The 25684-nt window shown below is 39.9% G+C and overlaps 1 protein-coding gene across 2 annotated transcripts; it reads left to right on the forward strand.

The window, feature by feature from the left end:
• The first annotated feature begins 692 nt into the window (after positions 1 to 692).
• Positions 693 to 25642, forward strand: repo (reversed polarity). 2 transcript variants are annotated; one of them, XM_019053695.2, is made up of 7 exons: positions 693 to 1798; positions 9314 to 9608; positions 11203 to 11536; positions 12932 to 13016; positions 17814 to 18013; positions 19578 to 19960; positions 20810 to 25642. In XM_019053695.2, the coding sequence occupies exons 2-7, from the start codon at positions 9462 to 9464 to the stop codon at positions 21080 to 21082; spliced, it is 1422 nt and encodes a 473-aa protein (XP_018909240.2). In that variant the 5' UTR covers positions 693 to 1798; positions 9314 to 9461; the 3' UTR covers positions 21083 to 25642. The 2 variants fall into 2 exon arrangements, with proteins under 2 accessions (XP_018909240.2, XP_018909241.2); XM_019053696.2 differs by having other exon boundaries at positions 825 to 1798; positions 11206 to 11536.
• The last annotated feature ends 42 nt before the right edge of the window (positions 25643 to 25684 follow it).

Raw genomic sequence — 25684 nt, forward strand, 5'->3', positions numbered from 1 at the left:
TTACATATTGTTCAAAAATAAAGTCATTCAAATTTTTATTTTAGGTTTAATGATAAAGTATTCTATTGAAATTCTTACTTCATGGAAAACGTTAACTTAATGTGGTTAAGTACGCATGTGCAGGTATTCTGAAAGAAAAAATTAGTATATTCGTTGCACGCAGAGGTATCATGCAATAACAAAACATGCATCACCCAAAAGCAAACCGAAACATCTCATTATTCGCATAGCTTTCGAACTTTGTTGACTGTTTTAAGTGTTTCTTAAGAAATAAATAGCTAATTAACGACTGAGATTGTGCGAATGTGCTTAGCACGATGTAATATTTTGGAGGTTGAGATGCGTCGGACAAACAAAGAGGTAAAGAGGTTTTTTTTTTTTTTTTTTTTTAAAAAAAAAAGGAAAGAAGAAAAAAAAGTAGTTCCCGCTCTAAAAAAACCAGGTTAGAAAATCTAAAGCACCAAGATAAATCCTAAAAGTTCATTTCATGTTTAAATAAAAAAAAATTGCAAGACTTTTCAGGGGGGAAAAGAAACCTCAACACTCAACAGTGACTGATCTTACAATCAGTGCCTGTAAATAGGAATGAGTGATTCGAATTGATTAAATTGCTGATGGTGGTTTTTTTTCTTACGTATAATGTTGAGATTTTGGTAAGATATTGGCTACAAGATAAAACCACAAAATTCCGATTGAATCTATCACTCTTTACGCTTCTGCTTAAAGTCCTTACCACGGAGACTTTTTGATTTGTTGGTGATTTTCCCCCTTTTTATTTCATTATCTTCTTTCATCTGAACTAACTTCTCACTTCTCGCTTCTTTTTAAACTTCTTTTAACTTCTTTTAACTTCTTTCACTCGAAGGCAAGTAAAATCAGCAAAATCGTCAAGATTCAGTTTTTTTATCGATGTTTTTTTATTGATGATTTATTGATGCTTTTAGAAGTCGAGTTCAGCTGGATTAATTTCATTCCGATGAAAGAACAGCCCTTATCTTGATTTCATTTCTATCCAAAAATAATCATAATCAAATTTGTAATTCAAAAAATATTAGATATTATCAAACGAATATAGATATTTAATATCAAAAACAATAGCCTCATTTATCGGTAAAAATTAGCATCAACACCGGAAGAATAAAACAAAAAGGGACGAACGCGAAAAGGAATGGCCGAAACCGATGAACGTGCGAAAAAGGAAGCGATAAACGCGCCCAAAACGGAGAGAAAAACCTTTAAAAACGACCTCTGGACGCACAAAAAACCCCAGGCTCCTGGAGAGGTCACTGCAGGGACTCGACACAGCCGGGTCTCGGACTCCCACGTTCGAGAACCGCTCCCTGATTGGCCGACGCGAGCCGCGCCCCGGAGCCTCTCATTGGTGGATAGCCGCGGAGGGGTGCTCTCTGATTGGTCGGGCTCGCGGTGGGTTCGGTGGTGTCGTCGCGAGGCGCCGAAGCTCAAAGTCCAGCGTCGAAAAAGCGAATAGTAGAGTTAAGCCGACGTAACAAATTTAACCTTCCCGTGGCCGTAGGACAAATTGGAGCCTTTTTTCTGAGTTAATGTCAATTAAAGGGCTCAATTTCCGAGCCGAGCCTGGATCGGGGCCCTAATTAGATTTCGTGCGAAATTGGTTTTAATTGATGCCCCCGCGGTCGGCCGCGGATTTTCGGGTTTCCGCGCGGGCTACGAATCCACAAATCCGCTGATTGGTTCCCAATCTAAACTAATTCCGCTGATTGGTTTTTTTTCACTGTGACCGATTTCCACTCTGCCCAGGATTACGACGTGTTTTATGGTGTGTGTTCTTCTCCTAATGCTTTGCAGTTTTTTTGTTTTGTTTTTTACCTGTTCCGTTTTCCTAATTTTGGATTTAATTTTCAACTTAATGGGGACATGCGAAAACCCCTGATGTCCATTTTTCCAGTCTTCGGTTTTTTTGAGTTGATAATACTTTTTAAGAGTTGATACAACCATAAAAGTGATGAAAGGACTCGTTTTGGGATTAAGGTAACCTGGAGACGAGTATTAACGCCACTCTCGTGGTTGTATCCTTATCAACTTATCAACTCAAAAACACTGAATACTGGAGAAATGGACATTAGCGGTTTTTGCACGTCCCGATTCAATTACATTTTGATTTGCTTTTCTTCTTCTTTATATTCTTTTTTTTTTTTTTTCAAACAGAAAAATTACTTTCCTACTTTTGGAGAAGGAGAGAAAACGCATTTCAGGTTAAGTCAGGTTTTGGGGGATGAGAGAAGCCCCTGATGATGACTATTCCCAGGGGAGTGGCTCATTTCTGTTTTTCGACTCCACCTAAAGTTGCCACTTGCTTTAGTGCGCGTGCCCCACAGTGAATGCTTCGCGGTTATTTGTTTAGTTCTTTTTCTTAGTTTTGCATTTAGTTCTCCATAATTTTTATTTTACTTTTTGTTTTAAATGTGTTTAATGTTCATACGCGGCTGTAAAATCCTGGGAAAAATTGTGTTCAGTCGATGAACTGTTTTTTCTCCTTTTAGTACCTTTTTTGTATTCTCATATCCAATAATTGAGGAAGCTTCTCTTTCAGTTTTGCCTGTCTTTTTTTCTGTTCATGCACAGCTTGAACGTGACATGAAATCGAGAAAAATCGAAATCCATCTTCCGAATTTATTTAATCCGCGAAAAATGGTTTGCACTGCTCTGTTGTGGATCTTCCTTCAAGATTTTAGAGGAGAAACCAAAAGGAAGGATGAGGTTGATTGGAAGTTTAAGTTTGATATACCTTTCGAGCTACCCTCCTATAAAAGACGCAGTTCAGTGTCTGTTTTTCAGTAATCGCTTTGGTTTTTCACTTTATTTTTCAAGGTACCTAATTCTAGACCTCGTAAATTCTTAAATTCAATTTTTCTATTTTCTTTCCTGATTTGCTTATTTTTCCTCATATGCAGGCTCAACTGTGACGAGGTATTTGTTTAAAATCCTTTAATTTAATTGCAATCTGTGCTGAGGACTTCATTTCATTAAAATTTCAAGATGGTTCGGCTTTTTTTAAAATTCCTAGATCATACATTTTCTGCAGGCCGCATTTTAGGAGATAAAAATGGAAAATAAGTTTCTACATTTTTATATGCCTTATGGCAAAATAGGATGCCATGATTTTTTTCGCAACACACGATTAAAATTTAAGAAAAGGCATGCATTTACTGTGCATTACTGTGGCTTTTCCTTTGCAACACACGATTTCGATTCAAACTCCGCTGGATAATTATCAAATTCCAAATTTTTTTTGTTTGCACAATCCACTTCAGTCACCCAGTATCATTTATCACTTCATCAACAAATCTATTTCCATTGTTCGTGGTGAAATTAGGTATATGATGAACTCTTACGGTTTTTTTTTTTTTTTTTTAAGTTTGCTTTGTAGAGGTAAGGTTACTCTGCGCGTACGATATTTGAATAACGACACCAAAATTTGAGGCTACGATCTTTTTTTCTTACTTCGGATTTGGAAATGGTATTTTTTCCGGGAGAAAACATGTATAATTGGGCTGTACTATGCAAAAGAGGACCCATTATTTAAGAGATATATCATATGCGCCTATGCCTTCTCCATGCAGATATGTGCCCTCATGGATAAGTTATGAATACTGTTCTTTTCGGCAAAGTATAATTTAATTAAATTGTATTTTTTGCCCATTTTTAAATGCGATTAAAATGATATCCTGCAATAAAAAAGTCCGTATTGTAATTGAATCGGTTTTTGACGGACGGGCGTAAGTCCAAAACCTCATGAGCCCTGGCTTTTGTTGATCACGGAGGACGCTAGGGCTCGTGAGCTTTTGAACTGGGACATTGAACAAACGAACACCTTTGATCCGCATGACTTTTACTACAGGCTAATTGTACCAAAAAAGTTTCGATTTGAGCCATAAAATTCCCACTGTCGTTGAAAAAAAGGTTCTTTCTTTAAAGAGTTTTTTCTAATATTCAAAACATGCTAAAAAGTACGTAACAAAGTGGAGAGATAGACCTAGGTCCGCACTATTTTGCGGGGGAAAAAAGGTCAAAAAGTTCAAAAACTTCAATTGGGGTCATACATTTTTGAGCTCTGGTGAGTGCCGTTACAAGACTGAGAGGGGGCGGGGGGGGGGGTTCAGCTCAGCAACTTGCATTGGAATATGAAGTTCTATCTGTAAATTCCGAGTAAGTGATCGAAATGTAATTTAGCAAATAAATGGATTTTTCCTCTCGTGATCATCCGCAAAAATCACATAAATTTTCTGTAATAGGTATTGTCGGCAATTTTTTAAGCCATCTTTCTCCTTGGTGACCCGTAAAATTCAGACAATATATTATCACTTTTTAACTAAAAAAGTAATTTTACTAAAAACAAAAATCATACATTATTTACAATATACGGTAAAAGGTTCACTTTTCAATTGAAAACTATGAAAAAGTCAAGTAATTAACTTGATACGTTTCACTTTCTTGCACTAAAAAATGCGTGGAAAAACTGTTCTCTAATTCGTAAATATTAACAGTCAATTTTTTTAATTTGTTTCAAAATTTAGGTGTTTTGACGATGATGTATGACTCTCTACAATTTCTTTCAAAGAGCATTTATGCTAAATGAATAACTCAATTATTTGCTAAGAAAGGCTACTCTTCTGATTGTGTGACGCGTCTGGAGGCGCAATCGAGCAGGTTGGCAACAACAGCATTTCTTCATTTATACCTACGTTAAATAATCGATTCTTGCAGGAGCACCAAGCCAATGGGGCAATGCCGTAAATATACGGCCCGCAATGAAGAGGGGGGAGGGAGAGGCACGATCTAAGGGTCCAGTCGCCTGGTGGAATTTTTCTTTTTTTTAAAAAAAATATAAATTTAATCCCTGAATCGGGCCTCGCTCGGGGTATTGGGGAGGGGGGGAGGGGGGCAGAAATACAGTCTGCGGGCGGATCCGCGCTTTGTGAGATACACTACCGCATCTGGCCCCGTCGAGAATCGATACATTTTCATAGGTGTAAATTGAGAGGATACAATTTGGCCAACCCGCGGACCGATTATTGAAATTGATAGACAAAGCTATAGACAAAGAAGACATAGGGGGTATGAAGCAATCCTATTGGTTGAAATGGGTGGTTCTCATAGACTAAGGGGGTAAATGATGGACTAACTATCGGGTCCCTCATGGGTTGCGGTTAGTTAGTCTATTACCTACCTTCTTTGTCCATTGAAACCACCCGCTTTTACCAATAGGATCCCTCCAAATCCTTTTTGTCTTCTTTGTCTATTGCTTTGTCTATCAATTTCAATAATCAGCCCGCAGCAGGATCCGCCGATGTGCGCGTCGGGAAGAATGATGCGTCCCTTGAAAAGGCCTCATACCAGTGGTGAGGCGTGAATGATCGATTCTGGACAGTTCCCCGTTTGAATCTGTGGTAAAGAATCGATTATTACGGAGTTCTTTGCGAATACCCTGCTTGTCGATCCTTTTTCATGGGTTTAAACGGCAGATGAATCGATATATCGTAAAGCACGCCCCGTCACCGCCCCATACGAGCTTCAAACCACCCAGCTTTTTCATCAAGCACATCCATCAACTCAAATACACATTCGCACCATTGCGACACGTTTCAGAGAATTTCGGAACCCACAAGTAAGAGACCCGTACGGATCGGGTGCTTTTTACATTTTTACATTTTTCCACTTTTTCACACGTTCCCGCGCACTTTCCTACGTTTTGGAACGCGCCTTTTTCCTGTAATTTTAAACCTTGCCTAAACTACAAGTTTTTTTACTAGTTTGAATATTTTTTTAACATCAAGGTGATATCTTTCAAAAAAGAACTGCTGGTAGGTAGACAGCATTTCACTTTAGACATTCCCGGTTCTCCACAACCGCCGTCTGAAAACACACTTTTTATGGTCCGTGCAACTCCACATGACAGCAGAGACCTTTGCAAAAGTTCACGCGTACTTTTCCTGGTATTTTTCGATAAACTTTCGAGCACTTAGAATTTTTCGCACTCGCACTATTACACTTCACTCTTTTCCGAGCCTCCCTCACAGGTAAAGGCCAAAAAACTTATTCAAGTCAAGACTAAATTTTACAATCTCGAATCACTTGCCTTTACCATAAGCTTTAGAGGATATCTAATATCTCTGGCAGGAGTTGCTATGAACAGTTTCTTCTGTTTTGAATGTGTTTTAGCTTATTTGGGTTTTAGTGTTTCTGTTTTGGCTTTAAAATATTAATCTCTGATGCGGTTAGGTCTTAAAATAAACGCATTTCCGTATACCAATGAAAGATCGTGAGAACTGTGATTTCAAATACTTTTAAAGGGATAAATATCTTAGATGCTGAGTGTTGCAGTTAAAGTTTGAAGAATTTGACGAGAAATAGCGTAAGTACATTTCACGTTGTGTAATAAATAAAAACTGCACTTGTGTGCCTTGTCTTCTAAGCCCCTCATTTCTTGTTAAGGTGAATTTATGGTGGGATTGAGCAAATATCGCGATATCGAACAAATTTTGCTTACATACTGTCTCAATTTTAATGTTTGGCAAAACTAAGATCGATTAACTGGAGGGACATTTGAGCAAGGAGTTTATTCTGTAAATATGCACACGCGAAAATGGAACGTTCGATTAGAGTCAGCAAACTTTCAGTTTTATTTCAGGGTTCACAAAATGGATTAGAAAGAAACAGCTGTAATGGGCTTCTAGACGTACTCGATTGGTTTCTTGCTAAAAATTAGAGGTGGAACAAGTGATAAAACAAAATTTGCTCCAACTCAACGTATACTTGCTTGCATCCGCTGTAAATCCACAATAAGCCGTCCGATAGATGAGAGAGAAAAAACATAAAAACAGAAAAAAGCTGTTGATGATATAATAGAATCTCGATTCCCGCAGTGATTGAGACTGGAGCTACCACGGATAATCACAAAACCAAGCTGTTTCACTAGGACAGGGATCGAAAAAGATGTATTTTAAAAGAATCTATTAAAACACTCGAAACATAATATACAGAAATGTAATAATTAGTTACAACTGAGAGAATGTCACCTTAAAGAAGTTATTTCGGCTACCATAATTTTTAAAATATTTTTTTTAGACATATGCGCCATAAAATTGCATCATTTAGCAGCCAAAGCAACCTAAAAAACCGATGATAATCAAGACACGGATGATTGAGAATTTACTGTGTAGAATTTTAGCCAGAGACATTAGATATCTTGCGAGATCTTGGGTGAGAAAAATCGAATATACAGGGCACAAAAAAGTGGAACGACTCCATCTTACCGACAGCGATGTGGCAAGAGCCGTCCGCTTAAACGTAGTCTCCTCACGTTTTTCAAACTTTGCTCACCTTTTTTCGAACTTTACCGCCTTTTTCGAACTCCACCCACCTTTTTCGAACTCCACTCACCTTTTTCGAACTTTACCGCCTTTTTCGAACTTCGCCCACCTTTTTGGAACTTTCGCATATTTTTCGAACTTTCCCGCCGTGCGAACTTTCCCGCCTTTTTCGAACTTCCCCGTCGTGTTCCGAGCGTTCCCGCCTTTTTCGAACTTTCCCGTCGTGTTTCGAGCGTTCCCGCCTTTTTCGAACTTTCACACTTTTTTCGAACTTTCCCGCCTTTTGCGAGCGTTCCCGCCTTTTTGGAACTTTTCCGTCGTGTTTGGAGCGTTCCCGCGTGCTCCGGAGCGTTTTCCTGGGTGGCGACTCAGGATTCTTTGTCGTCCGCACGAGCCCTCCGGCGCAAGTTAACTAACCTAACTTATTCTGGCCAACTTCAATTGTCTGCACGCTCGAAATTGACTTCCATCAAGTAAAATTGGTTTAAATTGGCTTTTATATTTTGTTGCCTCCAAGTTTAATAATCGACGATCGGGCCTCGGGCGGTCGCGGCCACGAATTTAGATTCATCTGCTGGCCACGCTAATCGGCTAATTGACTAATTGATCCGATCCAATCGACCACCGCGGCGCCTCCCGCTCCGCGTCTAGGCAACACGCCACGCATCACACTCGCCCACCGCCCAACTTTCGCATCCGCGGCTCTTCTTCTTCACTCTCCCCGAAAAAGCAACTTTCCTCACGCTGTGAAAAAAACTGACTCATGTATTGTCGGCCCTCGGACGTAAGGACGTATCTCAATTTCCACGTGAACCCTATTTTACTTATAAAACCATGCTTTCTGGGGCTCATGCGAAAATTGAGATACGCCCTTACGCCAGAGGAGCGACACTTTCGTATTTATATACACAGGGGGTACGCCTCCTGGCCGAAACGCAGCCCAACCCCCCCCCCCCCACTTCACGCTCTCTTAGGCCCGTGTCGACATAAAAACGACCAAAAAATTAAAATATTTTCGTACCTGACTCTCATTTGTCCAATCTTTCTCTGGCCGGGAGCGACTGGACCAATAAGAATCGAATCGAAAAATCGGCATGTATTTTAAACATTACGCCAAGACTGAAACGGAACGGAGCGTATCGTCGCTTTTGGATAGTTTGTAGCAAAGGAGCAAATTCGATTCACTTAACTTACCCTTCTAACGGAACAAGATTCAAAATTTCCCGCTTGGTTCAAATTTCCGCTAAATTTGAAATTCCGGCAACTTTTCATGGGCGGGAATTTCAAATTTTGCTCCGCTTCCTATGCTCTCTTGCCTATTCTTATATAAAAAAACCCTGGGTCCTATTTTTAAATTCTGATTACAGCGAGCTCATCTAGTGACAATTATCTGTCAATAGCCGCAAAAATAATGAAAATCGGCTCGGTAGAACGCAGGAACGAAGCGTTACCAGGCATGCAAATTTAGGAGGTCTAGGAGCTTATAGTATAGATATGGGATGCAGAACATAATGTAACCTATACGTGCGGTTATATGTTTGGTCTTTGGGTTACAATTTGGGTTGGTAGTATTTTTCATGATTTTTTTTCGCCATGGGGACTTGTGGAAAAATAGATACAAAAGAGAAAATTTGCCGCCTTGTGACGTCATGAGGCAGTGATCCCCATTTAAACACATGTATTTTAGCAGATTAGGTAATTTGGTTATATCTCCACCAATAATTGTCCACTCCAGAAAGCAAGGATTTCTCATGCTCAGTTCACTCGGTAGTTTCTTCAAAATTTCAGACATTTGATAAGCCTTCATGCTGAATAAATTTCAGGCCATAAAGTTGTCTTGTTTGACTTGAAAGAATAAAAGAATAGCGAAAATGTTGAGAGACCGCGATGGAGATACGTGCTTACGCACTCGAGGCATCCACATGGATTTGGACTAATTAACAATTCTGGGTGTGTTGCAGCTGGATGCGGATTTCTGCCCGGAGGGAGAGGCGATTTGGATAAATTTTGATCCTTGTGAGAGGAGCAATGGATCCCTGGTTGTCCTGAATCCGCGTTCCGAGGCCACAACTGGAGGGAGGGAGTGAATATCAGGGGCCGCGGCTAGAAATGGAAGCCGGCCCTTTCGACGACGCCATCTTCACCGACTTCCCCAACAACGGAAACGTCCTCGTCTCCAACCCCAAACTCCCACCCACTTCCGGGGACGCCAGAACCCCCAACGCAGACTCCCCTTCCAATATCCACTCCATCAAGGTACCAATAATTAATGGTTTCACAAGTTATATCCACTATACCCCCAAAATCATACTCTGAAATGAACCGCGTTTAGCAGAAGGGAACCAACCAAATCAGCTATTGCCGAATATAACCGGGCAATCCAATTTTTTACGAGAGAACGTTTAAGCAGATACTTTTGTAAATTAGAGAGTATTCGGTTCGTACTACAGGGCGTCCCAGATCGCCCGTATAGGTACCAAGCCTTTTTCTCGGGTGATTTAAGTCGAATGAAGTCGGCGATCGCGGGGTTGAATAGGAAATTGACCCCAAGGAATCCGATTTTTATGGTCCCGAGGCCCCCCTAGCCTCCCGTAGGAGGTAAATGGAGAGGGCAAAATTTCAAAATTCAGGGGAAATTGTGCCCCTCCCCCCATTTTACCCGCCAAGGGAGGCTAGGGGGGCCACAAGTCGGATTCTTTGGGGTCGATAATCTGGTAAACCACTTATATCCGGAGAATCTGCGTCAATTTTTGACCAAAGGGAAATTATGGAAGGGGCCGCGGTCCCCCTCTTTAGGTGATCATTTTTGGGCGGAAAAATTTCCGATTTTGGATTTGTAAGGGTCGATTTCACGTGAAATTTTCCGTACTTTTCAATTCTAATTAATCGAATCGAAATTCGATCAAAAACTCCAACTTTTAGGATCGTGACCCCCCCCCCCTTTACTCCCCAAGGGAGCCTGGAGAGGGTTTCAAGAACATGAAATTCGGATTCCTTGGGGTGGATTCCCTTTTCAACCCCGCGGTTGCCGACTTCATTCGACGTAAATCAACCGGGAAAAAGGCCTGGTACGGGTGCTGTGGGACACCCTGTATGTAGAAAATTCTCTGAAATTTGCACCAAAGTCCGCACAACCGTAATCATGTAAAAAATTAAATTGCCTAATTCAATTTGGTAATAGCTGATGTGGCTTGGTTCCTTTCTGCTTAACGCGGTCCAAATATAAAATCATAACAGTAACGCGTAACGTTTAGCGCCTAAGAAGCGAAACGCTGGGGGGTTGGAATGTGAAGTGGTGAAACCCCCTTGGTGGACACAAAGCGCCGCCTCAGGGTTGGGCCGCGTAACGGTTTGGGGGTTACCCTCTAGTTTTACGATAAGGAGCTACTATTTGTGGCTCACCCAAAAAAGCACGTATGCGTCTGAAGACTAAAGGCACACACGTTGTTCCTGAGGTGAGCCAGAGGTAGTGGTTTCTTATTACGAAATGACATCCAAATGATGTTCGCCTTCAGTTGGGTGATTAGGCAAGAACACTTCCTTTGCGTTAATATAGTTGCATCCACAGAGTTGAATTGCCCAAGCAGATGTGGCAGAATAATCTGTATAAATTCCAAGACATAGAATCATCTTGTTTTTCTGGGGAAAAAAAATAGGAGTAGACATTTTGAAACTGCGCAAATTGAGATACGCGGTTTTGCGTTGACTTGCCAGGTGGATTTTTTGTTAGGCATTAGCATCTGTTTGCGACATGACATGCGAAGATGAGAGCATTTCAAAATTTCACCATTGGTCAGGCTGTATCTGATTGGTGACGGTCCAACCTGATAGAAAGTATTTTCTCCTCGAGCAGGTGATGTTGGGCCTGCAACACCACCATTTCTACCACCACTCCTCGGAGCTCATGCTGGGGCTGGGCTCAGGGCCGCAGGCTCAACTGGATAAACTGCCCGAAGCGCAAGGACAATCCCACAACGGGGCGCAGGACTTCAACTGCATGTTCAGGCCGGGCAGTGTGGGTCAGACGTCGACCCCGGGACTCGAGGGGGGTCTTCTCCAGGACTCGCCTGTCCCTGGGGTCCACCTCCCCCCGCCGAACCCCCACTCGCCGGGCCAGCGGAAGCCCGAGGACGGGAACATCGGCTCCCCCGCGCCTCAGCCACCCGCTCCGACCACCACGACAGGTAAGAGAAAATACACCCAAAACTCCATTTTTTTCTCTCCTAAGAACCTACAATTTCTCACTTTGAATACCGTTAGGGGCCTACACGAGTTAAAGTTTTCAATTCCTACAATTTCTGCCTCATTTTAGAAACAACATCCATGTGCTTTTATAAATAGGATTACACATTTTGCAATAAGGAACCACTATTTCTGGCCCATTTTAGAAACTACATACATGACATTGGTTTCTTTATGCAGAAAAGTGCTTTTATGGGAGAGCCAAAGATAGTGGCTCCTTTTTGCAAAATGTTATCCGATGAGTCAAGGACTTCATTTTCCAATTAGCAACTATAATTTCTGGCTCATCCGTGCATGGAGACACTCATGGTATAGGTATACTTCTTCATAAACTAAGCCAGGAATTGTAGTAATTAATTGCAAAATGCTCCCCAGTCGTTCCCAATTGCAAAATGAAGTCCATTTGTAATTTAATTGTGTGTATGATTGGAATCATGTTCGTTTCAGCGCCTTAAGAAACATGGAGTCATCACCGGTTTGACATTCCTAGTTTTTTCCATGAAAGCGCATCCTTGGGACTCTACAGTTTTGTGGATCGAAGCAATTGTGGATAGATACAATTTTGTGATGACGAGTCAATTTTGCAATGACTCCGGTCTCATGACAAACGGATAATAGAGGCATCCAATGGTCGAAACGGGTGACTCTTACGGACCACAGAGTCTCTCGTGGGTTGCTGTTATTTGTCTGTAGCTTACCTCCATTACCCATTACAACTACCCGTTTCACCGATAGGATCGCTCCATTTTTTATTTGTCTTTATGGACGTATTTTTATCAAACGAAAGTATGTGCATTAAGACATGAGCCCAAAGACCCATAAGAATACATGCATAACAGGGCTCACGTCATAATGCACATACTTCCGTTTGACAGAAATACGTCCATATTGTAGCTCCGTCTATCAATTTCAATGAACGGCCCGCTTGAAGGGTATTCTGCCGGACTACCGAAGAACGCTGGATTAGCATTCAAGCGTTGCCAAATTTTCTTTCATAAAATACGAAATTTTAAGGAAACTGTGAAATTTTGGATGTTTCCCTTTCAATTTTTTAGAGAGTTTTAATTGTAATTAAATTAAAAGTGAGTGGACATTTCAAGGAAAAGTATTGATAACTTTCCTTAAAAAAAAGTTATCAGGGAATATTTGGGATATCCTACAGAATGCTTTTACGACGTTTTTCATTAATACAACAGAATTCAGTATTGACTTCAGTATTCGTGAGCATCATAACATAGCAGCACCCCCTGCTAGGATGTTCCCTGTTCCCCTTCCTATAAATGCAAATGCCATACCCAATGATTAACTTCACCTCAGACTCAATTCTACGTTTTCAGGTAACGCAGAGACCAGGCCTGCCGTAAAAAAATCAGAAACGAAGAAAAAAAGTGATTCCAACGGTATAAAGAAGAAAAAGACGAGGTGAGAATAATGTTTATCCTTTGAAGGGACTGTTCGAACCGTTACTAATTTTATAAGATCTAAACACTAGGAAAATGTTTAAGTTGTATAGGTAGTTCCCTAGTTTTTTTTTTTTTTTTTTTTTTTTAGTCCACGCAAGCTGCTTTAATTTAGCACAAGCTGTGTATAAATATTGAAATATTTTACTAAAAGTTGAATTTCTCTCACTTATGGATATATACAACTAAACAAAATATCTATTATGGTATTAAACTGGCTATTTGATTTAGACTACGCTCATTTGTTCTAAAACATAGTATACTTTTTTTCTCATAAGGCGGATCCAGACACTTCGAATGGGGGAAGGGACGGAAGGGGGTCTCCCCCCAGTAAATTATCAAAATGTCATCATCGTAATAGATACTGTGTTAAATAGTGTATATCCATAAATGCGACTAATTCAACTTTTCGTAAATCTTTCATGCAGTTTGAGTCAATTTCTTCATGAATATTTACCAAATGTAAGCGTTCTTCCTCCTCCTTTCTTCCGTTTCGTCCTTTTTTTTGTTCTCATTTTCTTCTTCCTTTTTTCGCGCGAACGGGGGGAGGCGCACGCTCTCTGCCCCGCCTGGATCCGCCTCTGCTTTTTTTTTAAAAAATAAATAGGATCTTCGTCGAAGAAACTGAGAGCGGAAATAGTCATACGGTAATATCATTTCATGAAACATCAATTCTTCTTGTTTCCGCACTTGATAAACCCTGAGTATTCCGATTAGAATCTATAAATTTATACTCAAAACAAATTTTGCAAAATAATACAATCGAGAAAGACAAAGTTTCGGCCCGAAAAATAAGCGCGAGGGGACGAAAGATTATCGGAGGATAAAATTGCGAATATGCATTGCATAATTGGATGTATTTGTGCTAAAAGGAACTATGTGGAAGTGGAAAGATGAGGTGTGCTCGTGGAAGCTGAATAAGAAAGAATGTAAAATGGGATATAGTTCTTTTTGAGAAAATAGAACAGCGGGATGTTAAATTAAATCAAAAGGAACTGATCGCTAACTCGTATGAGCCGTGGGCATCTGACAAGAGCCTTTGTGGATAGGGTTCATGAGTTAAAGACCGCCTTCCCGATCCTCGTTGCCGTTGACGGGTTATAGGACATTTCGTCAACGATTTTTGGCCGCGCACCTGGTTTTTCCAGTAATTTACGTCCACGCGTTTTTTCGGCAATGGAGTTTTGGTCCACGTGCCAGTTGAGACCCAAAGTTAATTTGCCTACATGTAAATACAAACGACACTTGCTCACGACGTTTTTTGATGAAAATGTATAATGTCTTGGAAGAATGAAGGTTTGCTTGTTTTTTTGTTTCGTCTGTTTGGTCCAACGGAGAATTGAGAGTTTTGGTAAAAATGGGGGAGCGTCAATTCCATGAGACAAAATGCACTAAAACTCTCTACACCTCTTTGGTGTAACATGACTTAATTATCTTTCAAGAAATTCCCACCTTGTTATACCTGAACCGGATGAACCTCTATATTTGCCTCAGCTGAAGGCTCTTAGATTTTTCCTGTGTACGATAAGTATCTTGATTTATTTTGCGAGGAAAGATCTGCACTTTTAAAGGATGCCTGCCATTCTTAATACGTTCAATTTCGTATAATACTGTGCAACACCTCTGTTGTGAAATAGTTGCTTCTGGCGCCGCCGCACGGCGCGGCGGGCGGGCGGCCAGCGCGGAACGCGCATTGGCGCCTACAAACCTAAGTGGATACTTCAAGCATTGCGCAATGCGTGAAGTATCCACTTAGGTTTGTAGGCGCCAGTGAGCCTCTCGCGCTGGCAGCACGCCGCTCCGCTCTGTTAGGCGTTAATATTTATACTCGCATAGTCAGCGTTTTTTAACTCATGATTTTGAAATGTTAGCACACTCTGCATTGATTATTCTCATTTAAATTGATGGGAAAAAAGTATGTATCAATTTATCAAAGGAGAATAATAATGTAATGTGTGTTTTTTAAATATTGGTGGTTCCGTGTCAAATTTAATGATTACCAAAGCACTTTAATTTTTTCTTTTACATTTTGTGCTTTTATTGTGCTGCAGCGAGGTGCACGCGCAACGAAACGCTCAAAATTTGACGTATTTGACTGTAAAAGATCGATGTACAAATGAGTTAAAACTAAAGATTGCGTGCTTCTTGGTTTTTTTTTCCTCTTTTATTCATTTTTGCAGTTTCTGTCGGCACAACTGCGGCTCATTGAGATTAATGTCGCTTGGAAAAGGTTTTACAAATATTTGTCACGTTTTAAAAGTATAAATGTTTTCAAAATGAAGTAATAATTTCGTAAAGAAAAATAAAAAAAATTAAAAAAAAAAGTACCCATACATACATAAGGTATATTGTACACTCAATATTTTAAGGATAGAAATAAAACCAAATATTCACCAATGACAATTTAAAAGATGATTCAAAAGGAGAAAGTAATAACATTTCATTTAGAAAATGAGCAACCATAACAACACCTCCTTCTCTCTCAATTTCTCATTTCCATATTGTCAATATAATTTTACATACCGACTAAAATATAACGCTTGGACCAAGTCACTGTTGCTTATTTTACGTGTGGGCGTAAACTACTGGACAAAAAAGGTGCGCGGACAAAAAATCGTTGACAAAATGTCCTGAAACCCCGATGACGTCACCGGCGTTTATATTTCCCATTCATTCTTATGGCCCGATCTCTAACAAGCACATCCCATCTTGCCACTTGCACATAGTTTCATTGAGCATAAATACGTCCAATTTGCCTTGCCGCTTTTGTGTAAAAAGGGCGTATCGCTGGCTAAGCACAACTCTCTTGCGACTTTGCAGATTTCTGGTCATTACAATACCAATGCTTGGGAAAACTAGTCATTGTATTTCCTTGAAAACTTCCTTTAGTTACTTTTTTTCACTCTGTTGGCAGAATATTCTGTAAACATTTCAAGTCATAACGTTGGCTTGTTTCTCTTCAAAAAGAAAAAATAAAAAAGACAAAGAGGCTTCATTTGGCAACGCCGGGATGGAGATACCCGTTTTCTAGCTTTGGCCATCGATTAAAGCGGAAAGACACATTGGTTTGTTAAATTCCGCATTGAGTGATGATAAAGAGAAAGAAACATAACAAAATAATTAAAAAAGAATAGGTATCGCAAGTATTGTTTTGCTACTTTTTAATTGGTTGGGATTCAAGACACTTGGTTACATCTAACGGCCTGAAAAGGTGTCAGTCAGTCCGTCTAACTAAACAGTCGAACAGAGCAGCAATTCATAATTTCGCGCGTATTTAACAATGTCATAGCTGCGCCATCTGTCGTGGTAGCGGCAAAGTCCACAAAACGATAAACTTCCTAAGACCACCGCGAGACAGCGCACTCTGTAACGGTGCGGTAAAGAGCGGGATGATTCAATTTCGCGGAGCCATAAGTGTGCTCAGCTCAGTGTTCACCCTCGGGTGTTGAAAATATTGATGTTAACGCGTGCAGAAATAACGTGATTAATTTTAATGGAATTGTGCACGGCTTCAAATGTAGACTCTGATACAGTCTTAATCGAAGCAGCTCTCCAATTAAACGTAGAAATCATGAAGAATCTCAGTTCCTCTCAATTTAGGTGGTAATATCAATTGTATATTAGTAAAAGGAAAAAAAGAAAGATAAAAAAGATACAAAATCGAGTGGAACGTTTAGACAGGAGACAGGAGACACCTGCAATAATTAGCCGGACTGCACTTAAAGTTGCTATATATTTCCTTTCAAGATTCATGTGAAATGTGTTCATTATGTTTTGAAACTCCGTGCTACTTTTTTTCTTTCATAATTTAGCTGATTTTACTCCTCTAGGAAGAGGAGATGTCCAATTTATGCTGAAATTTTCTAGAGCTTTGTTTTGGGTTGAAAATATCGAAGGTGCAAGTCGGCAATGACATAACTCGGTTTTGGACGTCGCGGGTTTCTGATCATACTTTATTTTTTAAACGGAAAACTACTCAACGACAATTTTTTAAAACTGCCGTGATTTTTCTTGTCTGTGCGAAGAAAATTCTGCAAAAACTTCAAGGAATGATGTGAATTTGTTCTCCTTGAAAAAATAAAATAGAGGCGGAGATTTTCAGACACTGCAAAGGAGATATGTGATTGCGGACTTATGCCGTCGATATTAAAAAATCATGAGAAAGTGACGGAACTGCAGCATAGAATAACTGACTTTTTCATCCCTTCTATAGAATCGACTAAAATGCATATCTTGGATTGCGATTTTGCAAACCTTTGCTCATGTTCCTTATCCTTAAAAAATCGACTTTAAATGGGGATCCAGGGGATATAGCAACATACTTGAGGAACACTCAGTAAACAAATCTTCTCAAAATTCCCAAAATAAAGTCATAACTACGGCGGAAAGTAATTCCCACTGCGGCAATGGGAGAGAGAGAGACAGAACATGAAGGATTCGGTTGCGCGTTCGGCCGCCGCCGCTGAGCTGAAAGTTTCAGCCGTTCTTTCTCGGCGCTTGTAATTCTAATTGCCAATATTTTTGGCTCAAAAAATCAGGCAAAAAATAATTTATATCTTGTGGATCTGCTTTTTGTAATTTGAGAATATTATTTCAGTAAACGTCGAAGGAAAGTGAAATTCTCAGCGGTGACTGGTGGCGCTATCTCTGATCTTGAATTATCCCTAATCGAACCCTGGATTCACCTTAAATGAGTCTAGCAAAGGCTGGATTCTAGAAAATGAGAGTTTGTAATAAATTGTTTTGTGGGTGTTTTCAGAACGACGTTCACGGCATATCAACTGGAGGAACTGGAGAGGGCTTTCGAGCGTGCACCATACCCGGATGTATTCGCTCGTGAGGAATTGGCTTTGAAGCTCAATCTAAGCGAATCGCGAGTCCAAGTTTGGTTTCAAAATAGGAGAGCCAAGTGGCGCAAAAGGGAGCCTCCCAGGAAAACGGTTTACCTCTCTAACTCTGGTAAGCCGAAATTACATGTTAACTTACGTAGAATTTAACGAGAAATCATTAACATAGAAATAAAAAAAAAGATTACAATTATACTGCCGTGCTGAGGAAGAACGCCGTGTGAGCCTCCAGACGTTGCCATATCTTCTTCATTAAATAACGAATTTACCGGGAAAATTCTTATCATTTTTCTTCAAAAGTTTTAGACAGTTTTGGCCGCAATTTAGTTTAAAATATCTGAAAATTTCGAGGAAAAATAAGCATGACTTTCCTCATAAATACATATTTATTCGGATAAATTTGGCAACTCTCGAATGTTCATACGACGTTTTTCCTTAGCACGGCAGTATAGTACCAACGACTTTTCAGCAAATAAAAAAAACTTGTAGAAGACTTGTCCATTTTAGACATTCAAAACTTTCAGCAAAATTAAATTCCACGGCATGAAATTTCATTCTGCTGAAAAGTGAAATTTCATGTTCCACGAAATGTCAACGATTATTTAGGAGCTGCGTATGCAACCTGCATTAATTCGTCGTGAACGTAACTACATTGTAATGTTGCCAGGCTTCCCCTCGCAAATTGCATTTTCACAGAGAAAATCTTGGGAATTTCTAACTGAATGTTACACTGATTTATCTTCAGATCTCTTACAAAAATTAGAGACATTCTGAGCAAAAACTGCACAAGTGCGTTCTTCTAAAATATTGAATCGTTCGAGCCAATTCTCACGGAAAAAAATTAATCGCCGATTTAACAATTAAATTATTAAAAATATGTCCTACATGTTTGAAATGTACATTTTACAATAGTGGAAAGCTAAATTAACCACAAGGGTGGTAAAATTAGCATGGTAGGACTTACGCTCTTAAGTCCGGGAAACGAGGAATTATTCCAGAATTCGTCAGGAGACTTCGATTTTTAACTCATATTCTTTTCATCAAAACTTCAAAAGTGAGATTCAATTGAGAAGCTTGGAGGACAAGGCCTATAAGTGCAGTTTTTGCTATTTCAAGAAATACGCGTTTAAAGTTTCAAAATTACGTACGGAGCCTTATGGGAGGAAGGTAGTTTAAACTCACTTTTTGATGCTTTATAGTTGAATATTAGTTGTGAATTTTTCACAGGATATACTTTCAAACTAGTTTTAGTTAAGTTGATGAATATCTCGACTTTTTCCAGAAACTGCACTTAGGCACCTTGTACTCTAAGGCCCTCAACTGTTTCAATGATTTTCCTAAAACACTAAGTCCAAAGCAGAAGTTTTAAAAAAAAATCATGGAAATTAATTTGAAGAAGTTACATGACATTTTGGATACCAGTGCAGTTTTCCAATATGGACGTACTTCTATCAAACGGAACTATAAGCGCCATCGGGGGAGGAAGTGAGAGGGGGGCTTGGATTGGCGGGTGTTGCGGAATGCTACACTCGCAATGCTTTTCCATGGCGCTTAGTTCCGTTTGACAGAACGCGCTATCCAGGACTCTAAAATCCTCAAAAGGAACTCAAATTGCGCTTAGTTCCGTTTGATAGAATACGTCCGTCCATATTATAGGAGGTTTGATAATGTTTCAGGTTCGCCAAGCTCAAGCATCAGCTCAACGACTTACACGGGCGGGATGTCCCCGTTCAACACGGGAGGGCACAACACGAGCCTCATGAACCCGGCGCCGGCGGCCCCCTCGGACGCGTGGTCCAACCCCGGGTACAACCCCTCCTACGACCTGAACCACCTGAACCTCCTCAACCCGAACCCCCCTCCGGCCCCCTACTCGCCGCCCCTCTACTCCACGGCGCCCACCCCCGCCTCGGGCACGAACCCCTACTCCTACCCCCTCCTCGCCAACGACCACCTCTTCCTCGGACGGCATCAGGAGTACCTCACCGGCGAGGAGTCGCCCCCCTACACTCACCAACTCATAATGAACCAGGGCCGCTATCTACCCGAGGACCCCCAGGTTTGTCCTCTCCACAAATATCTCAACGACTAAGAAAATGTAGAAAATACACGGGAAAAATCAACGTACACTCTACTACAGGTGTGGACAAAGTGGAGAAATCGTCCTGGGTCCACACCATTTCGCGGGCAAAACAAAGCCAACAAGTTCCAAAAATTATAATTACAGTCAAAATTAAAATTTTTGAACTCTAGTGCGTACCAGTACGAAACTGAGGGGGGAGACTGTTCAGCTCAGGCAGCTTGCATTGGAATATCAGGTTTGAGTCACGCCGAGAGATCCTTACCGGTTTGGGCCTTTTTAGACCTCATCAGCAGATCACACTCGGCAGTGAGCCCAACTTAACATGCCGCAAAATCCAAGACGGCATTAAAACACCGTCATGGATATGACCCGAGGCATGACACAAAAGTGTGATCCTCGCGCCATCTGCCGTTGCTGCTGAACAACTCTCATAACAAAACAAGGAAAACCCGAAAAAATTATTATCAGGCTGGTTCGTCAATGAAACTTGAAGAAAAACTAAGGAACAAATATTAAGGTGATTCGACGGTTGCCATTTTTTGTGTCCGAGTGACGTGCGATATATCGCATCGATTTCTTCCATAATTTTCAGCTACTTGTCAATTTTTTTCGAATTTTCAGATCGCTATTCTTTTGCCATGATACTCTACAATTCACGTACCTTTGACGAACTAATTCATCGTAATAAGGACAGGGAGGGGGACCGTCGAATCACCTTAGTTATTTGTGTTTTGCTCCGTATATTGCGACAACATTTCGGTTACCTACTTTCTGTCAGTGTGTAAGTGGAGCAACAGATGGTAAAAAGTTGATTTTTTGGCGTAGGTGGAGCACGGAGGGTTCGAGCAAGAGATGGACCCCTCGGAGCAACTGGGCGGCATGGAGCCGGGACAGATGACGTTCGAGCTGGAGCAGAAGGGCAACATGGTGGAATACGTGGATGACGTCAACGGAGACGACAAGCTGAGCACGACCAACATTGGCGGCTACAACGTTAACATGAGCGGGCAGCCCGGCAACATGCAGATCAAGGACGAGTGTTGCATCAAGATCGAACAGGATCATTATCACCAAACGCTCCCTCCCTTCTTGAACTGAATTCACGCTCCTGGAAACTCATCAGAGAAATCTCTTCGCTTCACGGATACCTTAGGCAAATTTTTCTTCCTCAATCTTGACGAAATCCGTAAACAGTTTACGAAATACGTCATCAAAACAAATTTTCCTTCTCCGTTTGTGATTAAATGGGCATGGCGAAGCCTTTCCCCCCAAATCCCCCGTAATTAAATGTAATTTAATTTTCGTCAACGGTTTATGGTTTCGTAAAAGTGCTCCGGACCATGTTATCGAACCTATAGATCGTATTCGATACATCAAACGGATGAGATTGTATCGATATCGATTGGTTCAAAACATAAACATGACCTCAAAAGTCAATTGGGTAATCTGACGGAACGGGTTTTTTGTGGTAGATTGATCTGATTCGGATGAGTGCTAATTGCCCAAGAGAAGAGAAATTGCCCCGAACTTTCTCACTATCAGCTTCTCTGACAAATATCTGAAAATTTTGGTTTGAGGTTATGTTCTATTGTTTTTAACCAAACGATACATCGAACCACTATCGAATACGATCCATTGACGATTCTCGTTGAGACAGTGAACCTCATAAAGAGTCCGGGAAACAGGCCACCAGGCTCTGATTGGTTGATAAAAATACCACCTTCGTTAACGCTCAGGACAACTGTTCACGGATTTCGTCAACAGTTGACGGACGAAAATTTGCTTCCTTTCGTCATGGGGCAATCAGCTCGACTACGTGGGTTAACTTCCATCGAACTAGTTTCACCGATTTCGGATTGACTCCTGAGTTAAATCGACAAAATCCCGTCTTTTCCGCCTAACTATGTAAATTCAATGCATTTTTATACTGCTTGAAGCCCATGCTACTTAAAGATAATTCTCAAGACCAAAATTTCTACTCTGACGTTCTACGACTCAAAGTTTCAAAAGAATGGACTCCTGGACAAGTTATGAATTAAAAGCACTACGAAACAAGTGCCCTCTTCACAATTTTACGAGGAAAACTAGTCATAGAATAGGAATTCTGGAAATCTACTTCTACTAATAGTGGTGAAATGACATGGATACAAATGACGTGCCATTTATATAATCCAACTTCAATTTGATCTGAATTCAAAATAGTTTTAAATGCCTTGTTCAGGACCTTATCTCCAAACTTCTCATTGTATGAATCGTCTTTTACGCAACATTTTAAGGAGAAAATATGTGACTTTCTCTTCACAGTTTTGACTTTTTCTAGAGGTCTATTTACTAATTAAACGCTACGAAATTAACAGGGCCATTTCCAGGGTTTCAGTTAGTAAGGTCGCTTTTATGCACGATTTCCTCTTCTGAATTTTGGATTTTTACGGTAATTGTTTTATTATCACTTAGAGCTGCTATTGATATCCAGTTGATGGAGATTTTCGATGCTCACAAACCGGTTACCTATTTATGTCCTTTTTTACGTTTTATATTTAATCGGTGTATGTTCCCGATGCTCATTCTAGACTTACTCTAATTCTAAGCAAGACAAAGAGGCAGATCAGAAAAAAATTCGATTTGATATTCAAACCATATTATCAAAAGAAAAATCGTAGGAAAATATTGATTAAGGAAATAACCATAGACTTACCTCCTTAGTTACGGTGGGCGGTTGCTTTTCGACTTATTGCTAGCTTTATTTTATCAGCTGGATTTTGGATCCATTGTTGATGGTTTCAGATTCATTTGGAAGTATAAAGTCTTAATGTGAACCGGTGCATGGATCACCAAATTTTTGTAAAAGAAAACAGCCGATATTCTTCGATTTGTCATTGTTTTGATTTTTGTCATATTTTTTCATAGTAAAATTACATGTAAAAATACTGCTTTGTACAGAGATAAATATGTTACTATAAGTTAATTTATGTATATAATTCGGAGTAAGCACTTAAAACGAGTCAGAGTTGTGATCATGCAAATTCCTATTTGCAAAGAAGTAAAATTGGCCTGTGAGCTACAGTTTCAAATGTTACCGCGAGAAACACCTCTTACGGCGTTTCGATAAAAAAAAAAACTGAACTTTCAGTTAGTGTATTTCTGAAAAAAAAGCCTAATACATAAAGGTTGGCAGTCCACTGTGGACATTTTATTTTTCCCGCGAGCTGATTTTTGAAATTAATAGTAGAAATGATAAACAAAAAGAAAATGGAGTGATCATATTGGTGGGAACGTGTTTGTGCGATGAACAATGACGGTGTCATACTGATAGACTAACAAATAGCAACCGAGAGAGACCCTATAGTTCATTATTAACCCCTTCAGTGTAGACAATTACCCGCCTCAAAAAATAGGATGGATCCATTTTCCCTTCGTCCTCTTTATCTATAGCTTCGATTATCAATTCCAGTGATCAGCCCACTGGGAAAATTCTCCTGCGAGCTGACTGTTGAAATTGATAGGCAAAGCTATTGACAAATAAGACATAAGGAGTATGGAGCGACCCTATTGGTTGAAATGGGTGGTTCTCATAGACTAAGGGGGTAAATGATGGACTAAGTATCGGGTCTCTCGTGGGTTGCCGTTGGTTAGTCTATTACCTACGTCCTACGTCCATTGCAACGACCCGCTTCCACCAATAGGATCCCTCCATCCCCTTTTTATCTTCTTTGTCTGTCGCTTTGTCTACCAATTTCAACAATCAGCCCGCAGCACTGCAGACAGCTAATTCTTCAACCTCTTTCGAACTTCCCTCGATGCACTTTCCATGCAGCGTATCGAGGAAGGCGGTTCAGGTTAACGGACTGCCGGAGTCAGCATATATTGTTAAATAAATTGTAAAATCAGTTTAGTTTCCACGATAAAGTGCTGAGTGGGCTATGAAAAGTTAGACGCCAAACATTCATTTCAATTCTTGTCTCATCTTCTTTTCATTTTCTATCAATACGTATGAAAAATATCAGGGTTTTTATCTGTAAATGGACAACTTGGTCGTGGGAAAAAGCAGATTCCGTCGGAAGTCAGTTAATTTTTGCGTGTATATGGGTTCAATGACTAGTGACTTACTTCCAAAGATTCCCTAAAAACTCAGGTTAAACGACAAAATATACTTACTCGCGAAGAAAAACCAAGATCTTCATGAAGTTTACGGCTGCATAGCCTTCATGATAATTCTGTAATCGTCATTGTGTAGGCCAGTAAAACAAAAGACACTTCAAAAATGTGTAGTTCAAAAACATTTCCTGGCTGGATGACTCATTATGTATTGATTTTATGTTTCTCGGTTTTTTTACCTGTCTTATTCTTTCTAAGTTTTTTTTGTTTACCTTCTTGTTTTTAAAGTTATGGAAACAAAGCTGTGCATTCTTACGTGCCTTAATACTTTTAAACGTATTCATGTGACGGCAACGTTCACTGATACATTTTATTTTTACTTTCCTCATCTTATTCAGTCTTTTTATGATCCCTCCTTTTATTTACGCACAACGTTTAGCTCAATCCCTCAGAGGCGGAAAACTGGGCATTTAGCGCGGACGAAAGTCACGTTACGTGCGTTGTGTTAGTATTTCAATATAATACTAGAGGTCTCTTCCTAAGTTCCCATGTTATATTTAAGCTTTAGGGGCAAGCTAATCAAACAAATGAGTTGAAACCCAAAACCCGTTTAACATATTCGTCAGTGGCGAGACTTGCTTTGCGATACATTGATTGATCTGCCATTTGAACCTATGGAAAAGGATCGATTAACAGGAGGATCGCAAAGAACACTTTCATAATCGATTCTTTACCATGGTTTCAAATGGAAAAATATCGAAAATCGATAATTTACCCCTCGCCACTGATACTCGTTCAGAATTGACGAAATGTCTGAATTACTTTCCTATTGTTTGTTTTGTAATTTTAAGAAATTTTTACCCATCTCAAGTTTTGTACAGGTTTACTTCAGAATTTTTTTAGTGTACAGTTAGAATTTTGTAGCAAAATACTTTTTAACGGATGAGAAATTATTTCAATAAAATTTAGATAAACAAAAAAAATGATGACTTTCGTGTGTGAGTTGGTCATAAGATCCAAGGGACGCTGGAAAAAAGAAGAAAGAGAGAGAATGATTTTGAAGTACGAGGGAAATGGACTTAATTTTGCAATTAGAAACTACAATTACTGGTTCATACGTAAAAACACTTATGTACATAAGGAAATTAAAGGTACATACATTGTTTCTGAACTGAGCCAGAAATTGTTGTTCTGCGTGTAAGTGAGTTTTGACTGTTCCCAACTTTTGATTGATTTGTTTTCCTTCATAGAGTTTTTGGTCGATAAAAAAAAAAGTGTTTTTGAGATTTCAATATTTTAATAGACTCTGAGAAACAAAAAAAAATGAAACATATGAAAGCCTTACATACAAACTAAATACGTTAAAAAGCCGAGAAGGCTTCGTAATGGAAGCAACTTAATTTTGTTGCTTAACAAAGCTGTGCAAAATACACCTCATATTCAAGATAATCGTCGAGTAAATATTAAAAACTAAAGTTTGTTTTACATTAATTAAAATTTTAAAGCAAATTATTGACTTACTTGCGACGAAGTTTTCTTCGCACCGATGATGAACCGTAGTTCGAAACGCGTCTGCCGCCAAAAAAAAATTCGTCGCAAGTGAGT

This window comes from Bemisia tabaci, chromosome 3 (genome assembly GCF_918797505.1).
Source record: "Bemisia tabaci chromosome 3, PGI_BMITA_v3".
Classification (NCBI taxonomy): Eukaryota; Metazoa; Arthropoda; class Insecta; order Hemiptera; family Aleyrodidae; genus Bemisia; species Bemisia tabaci.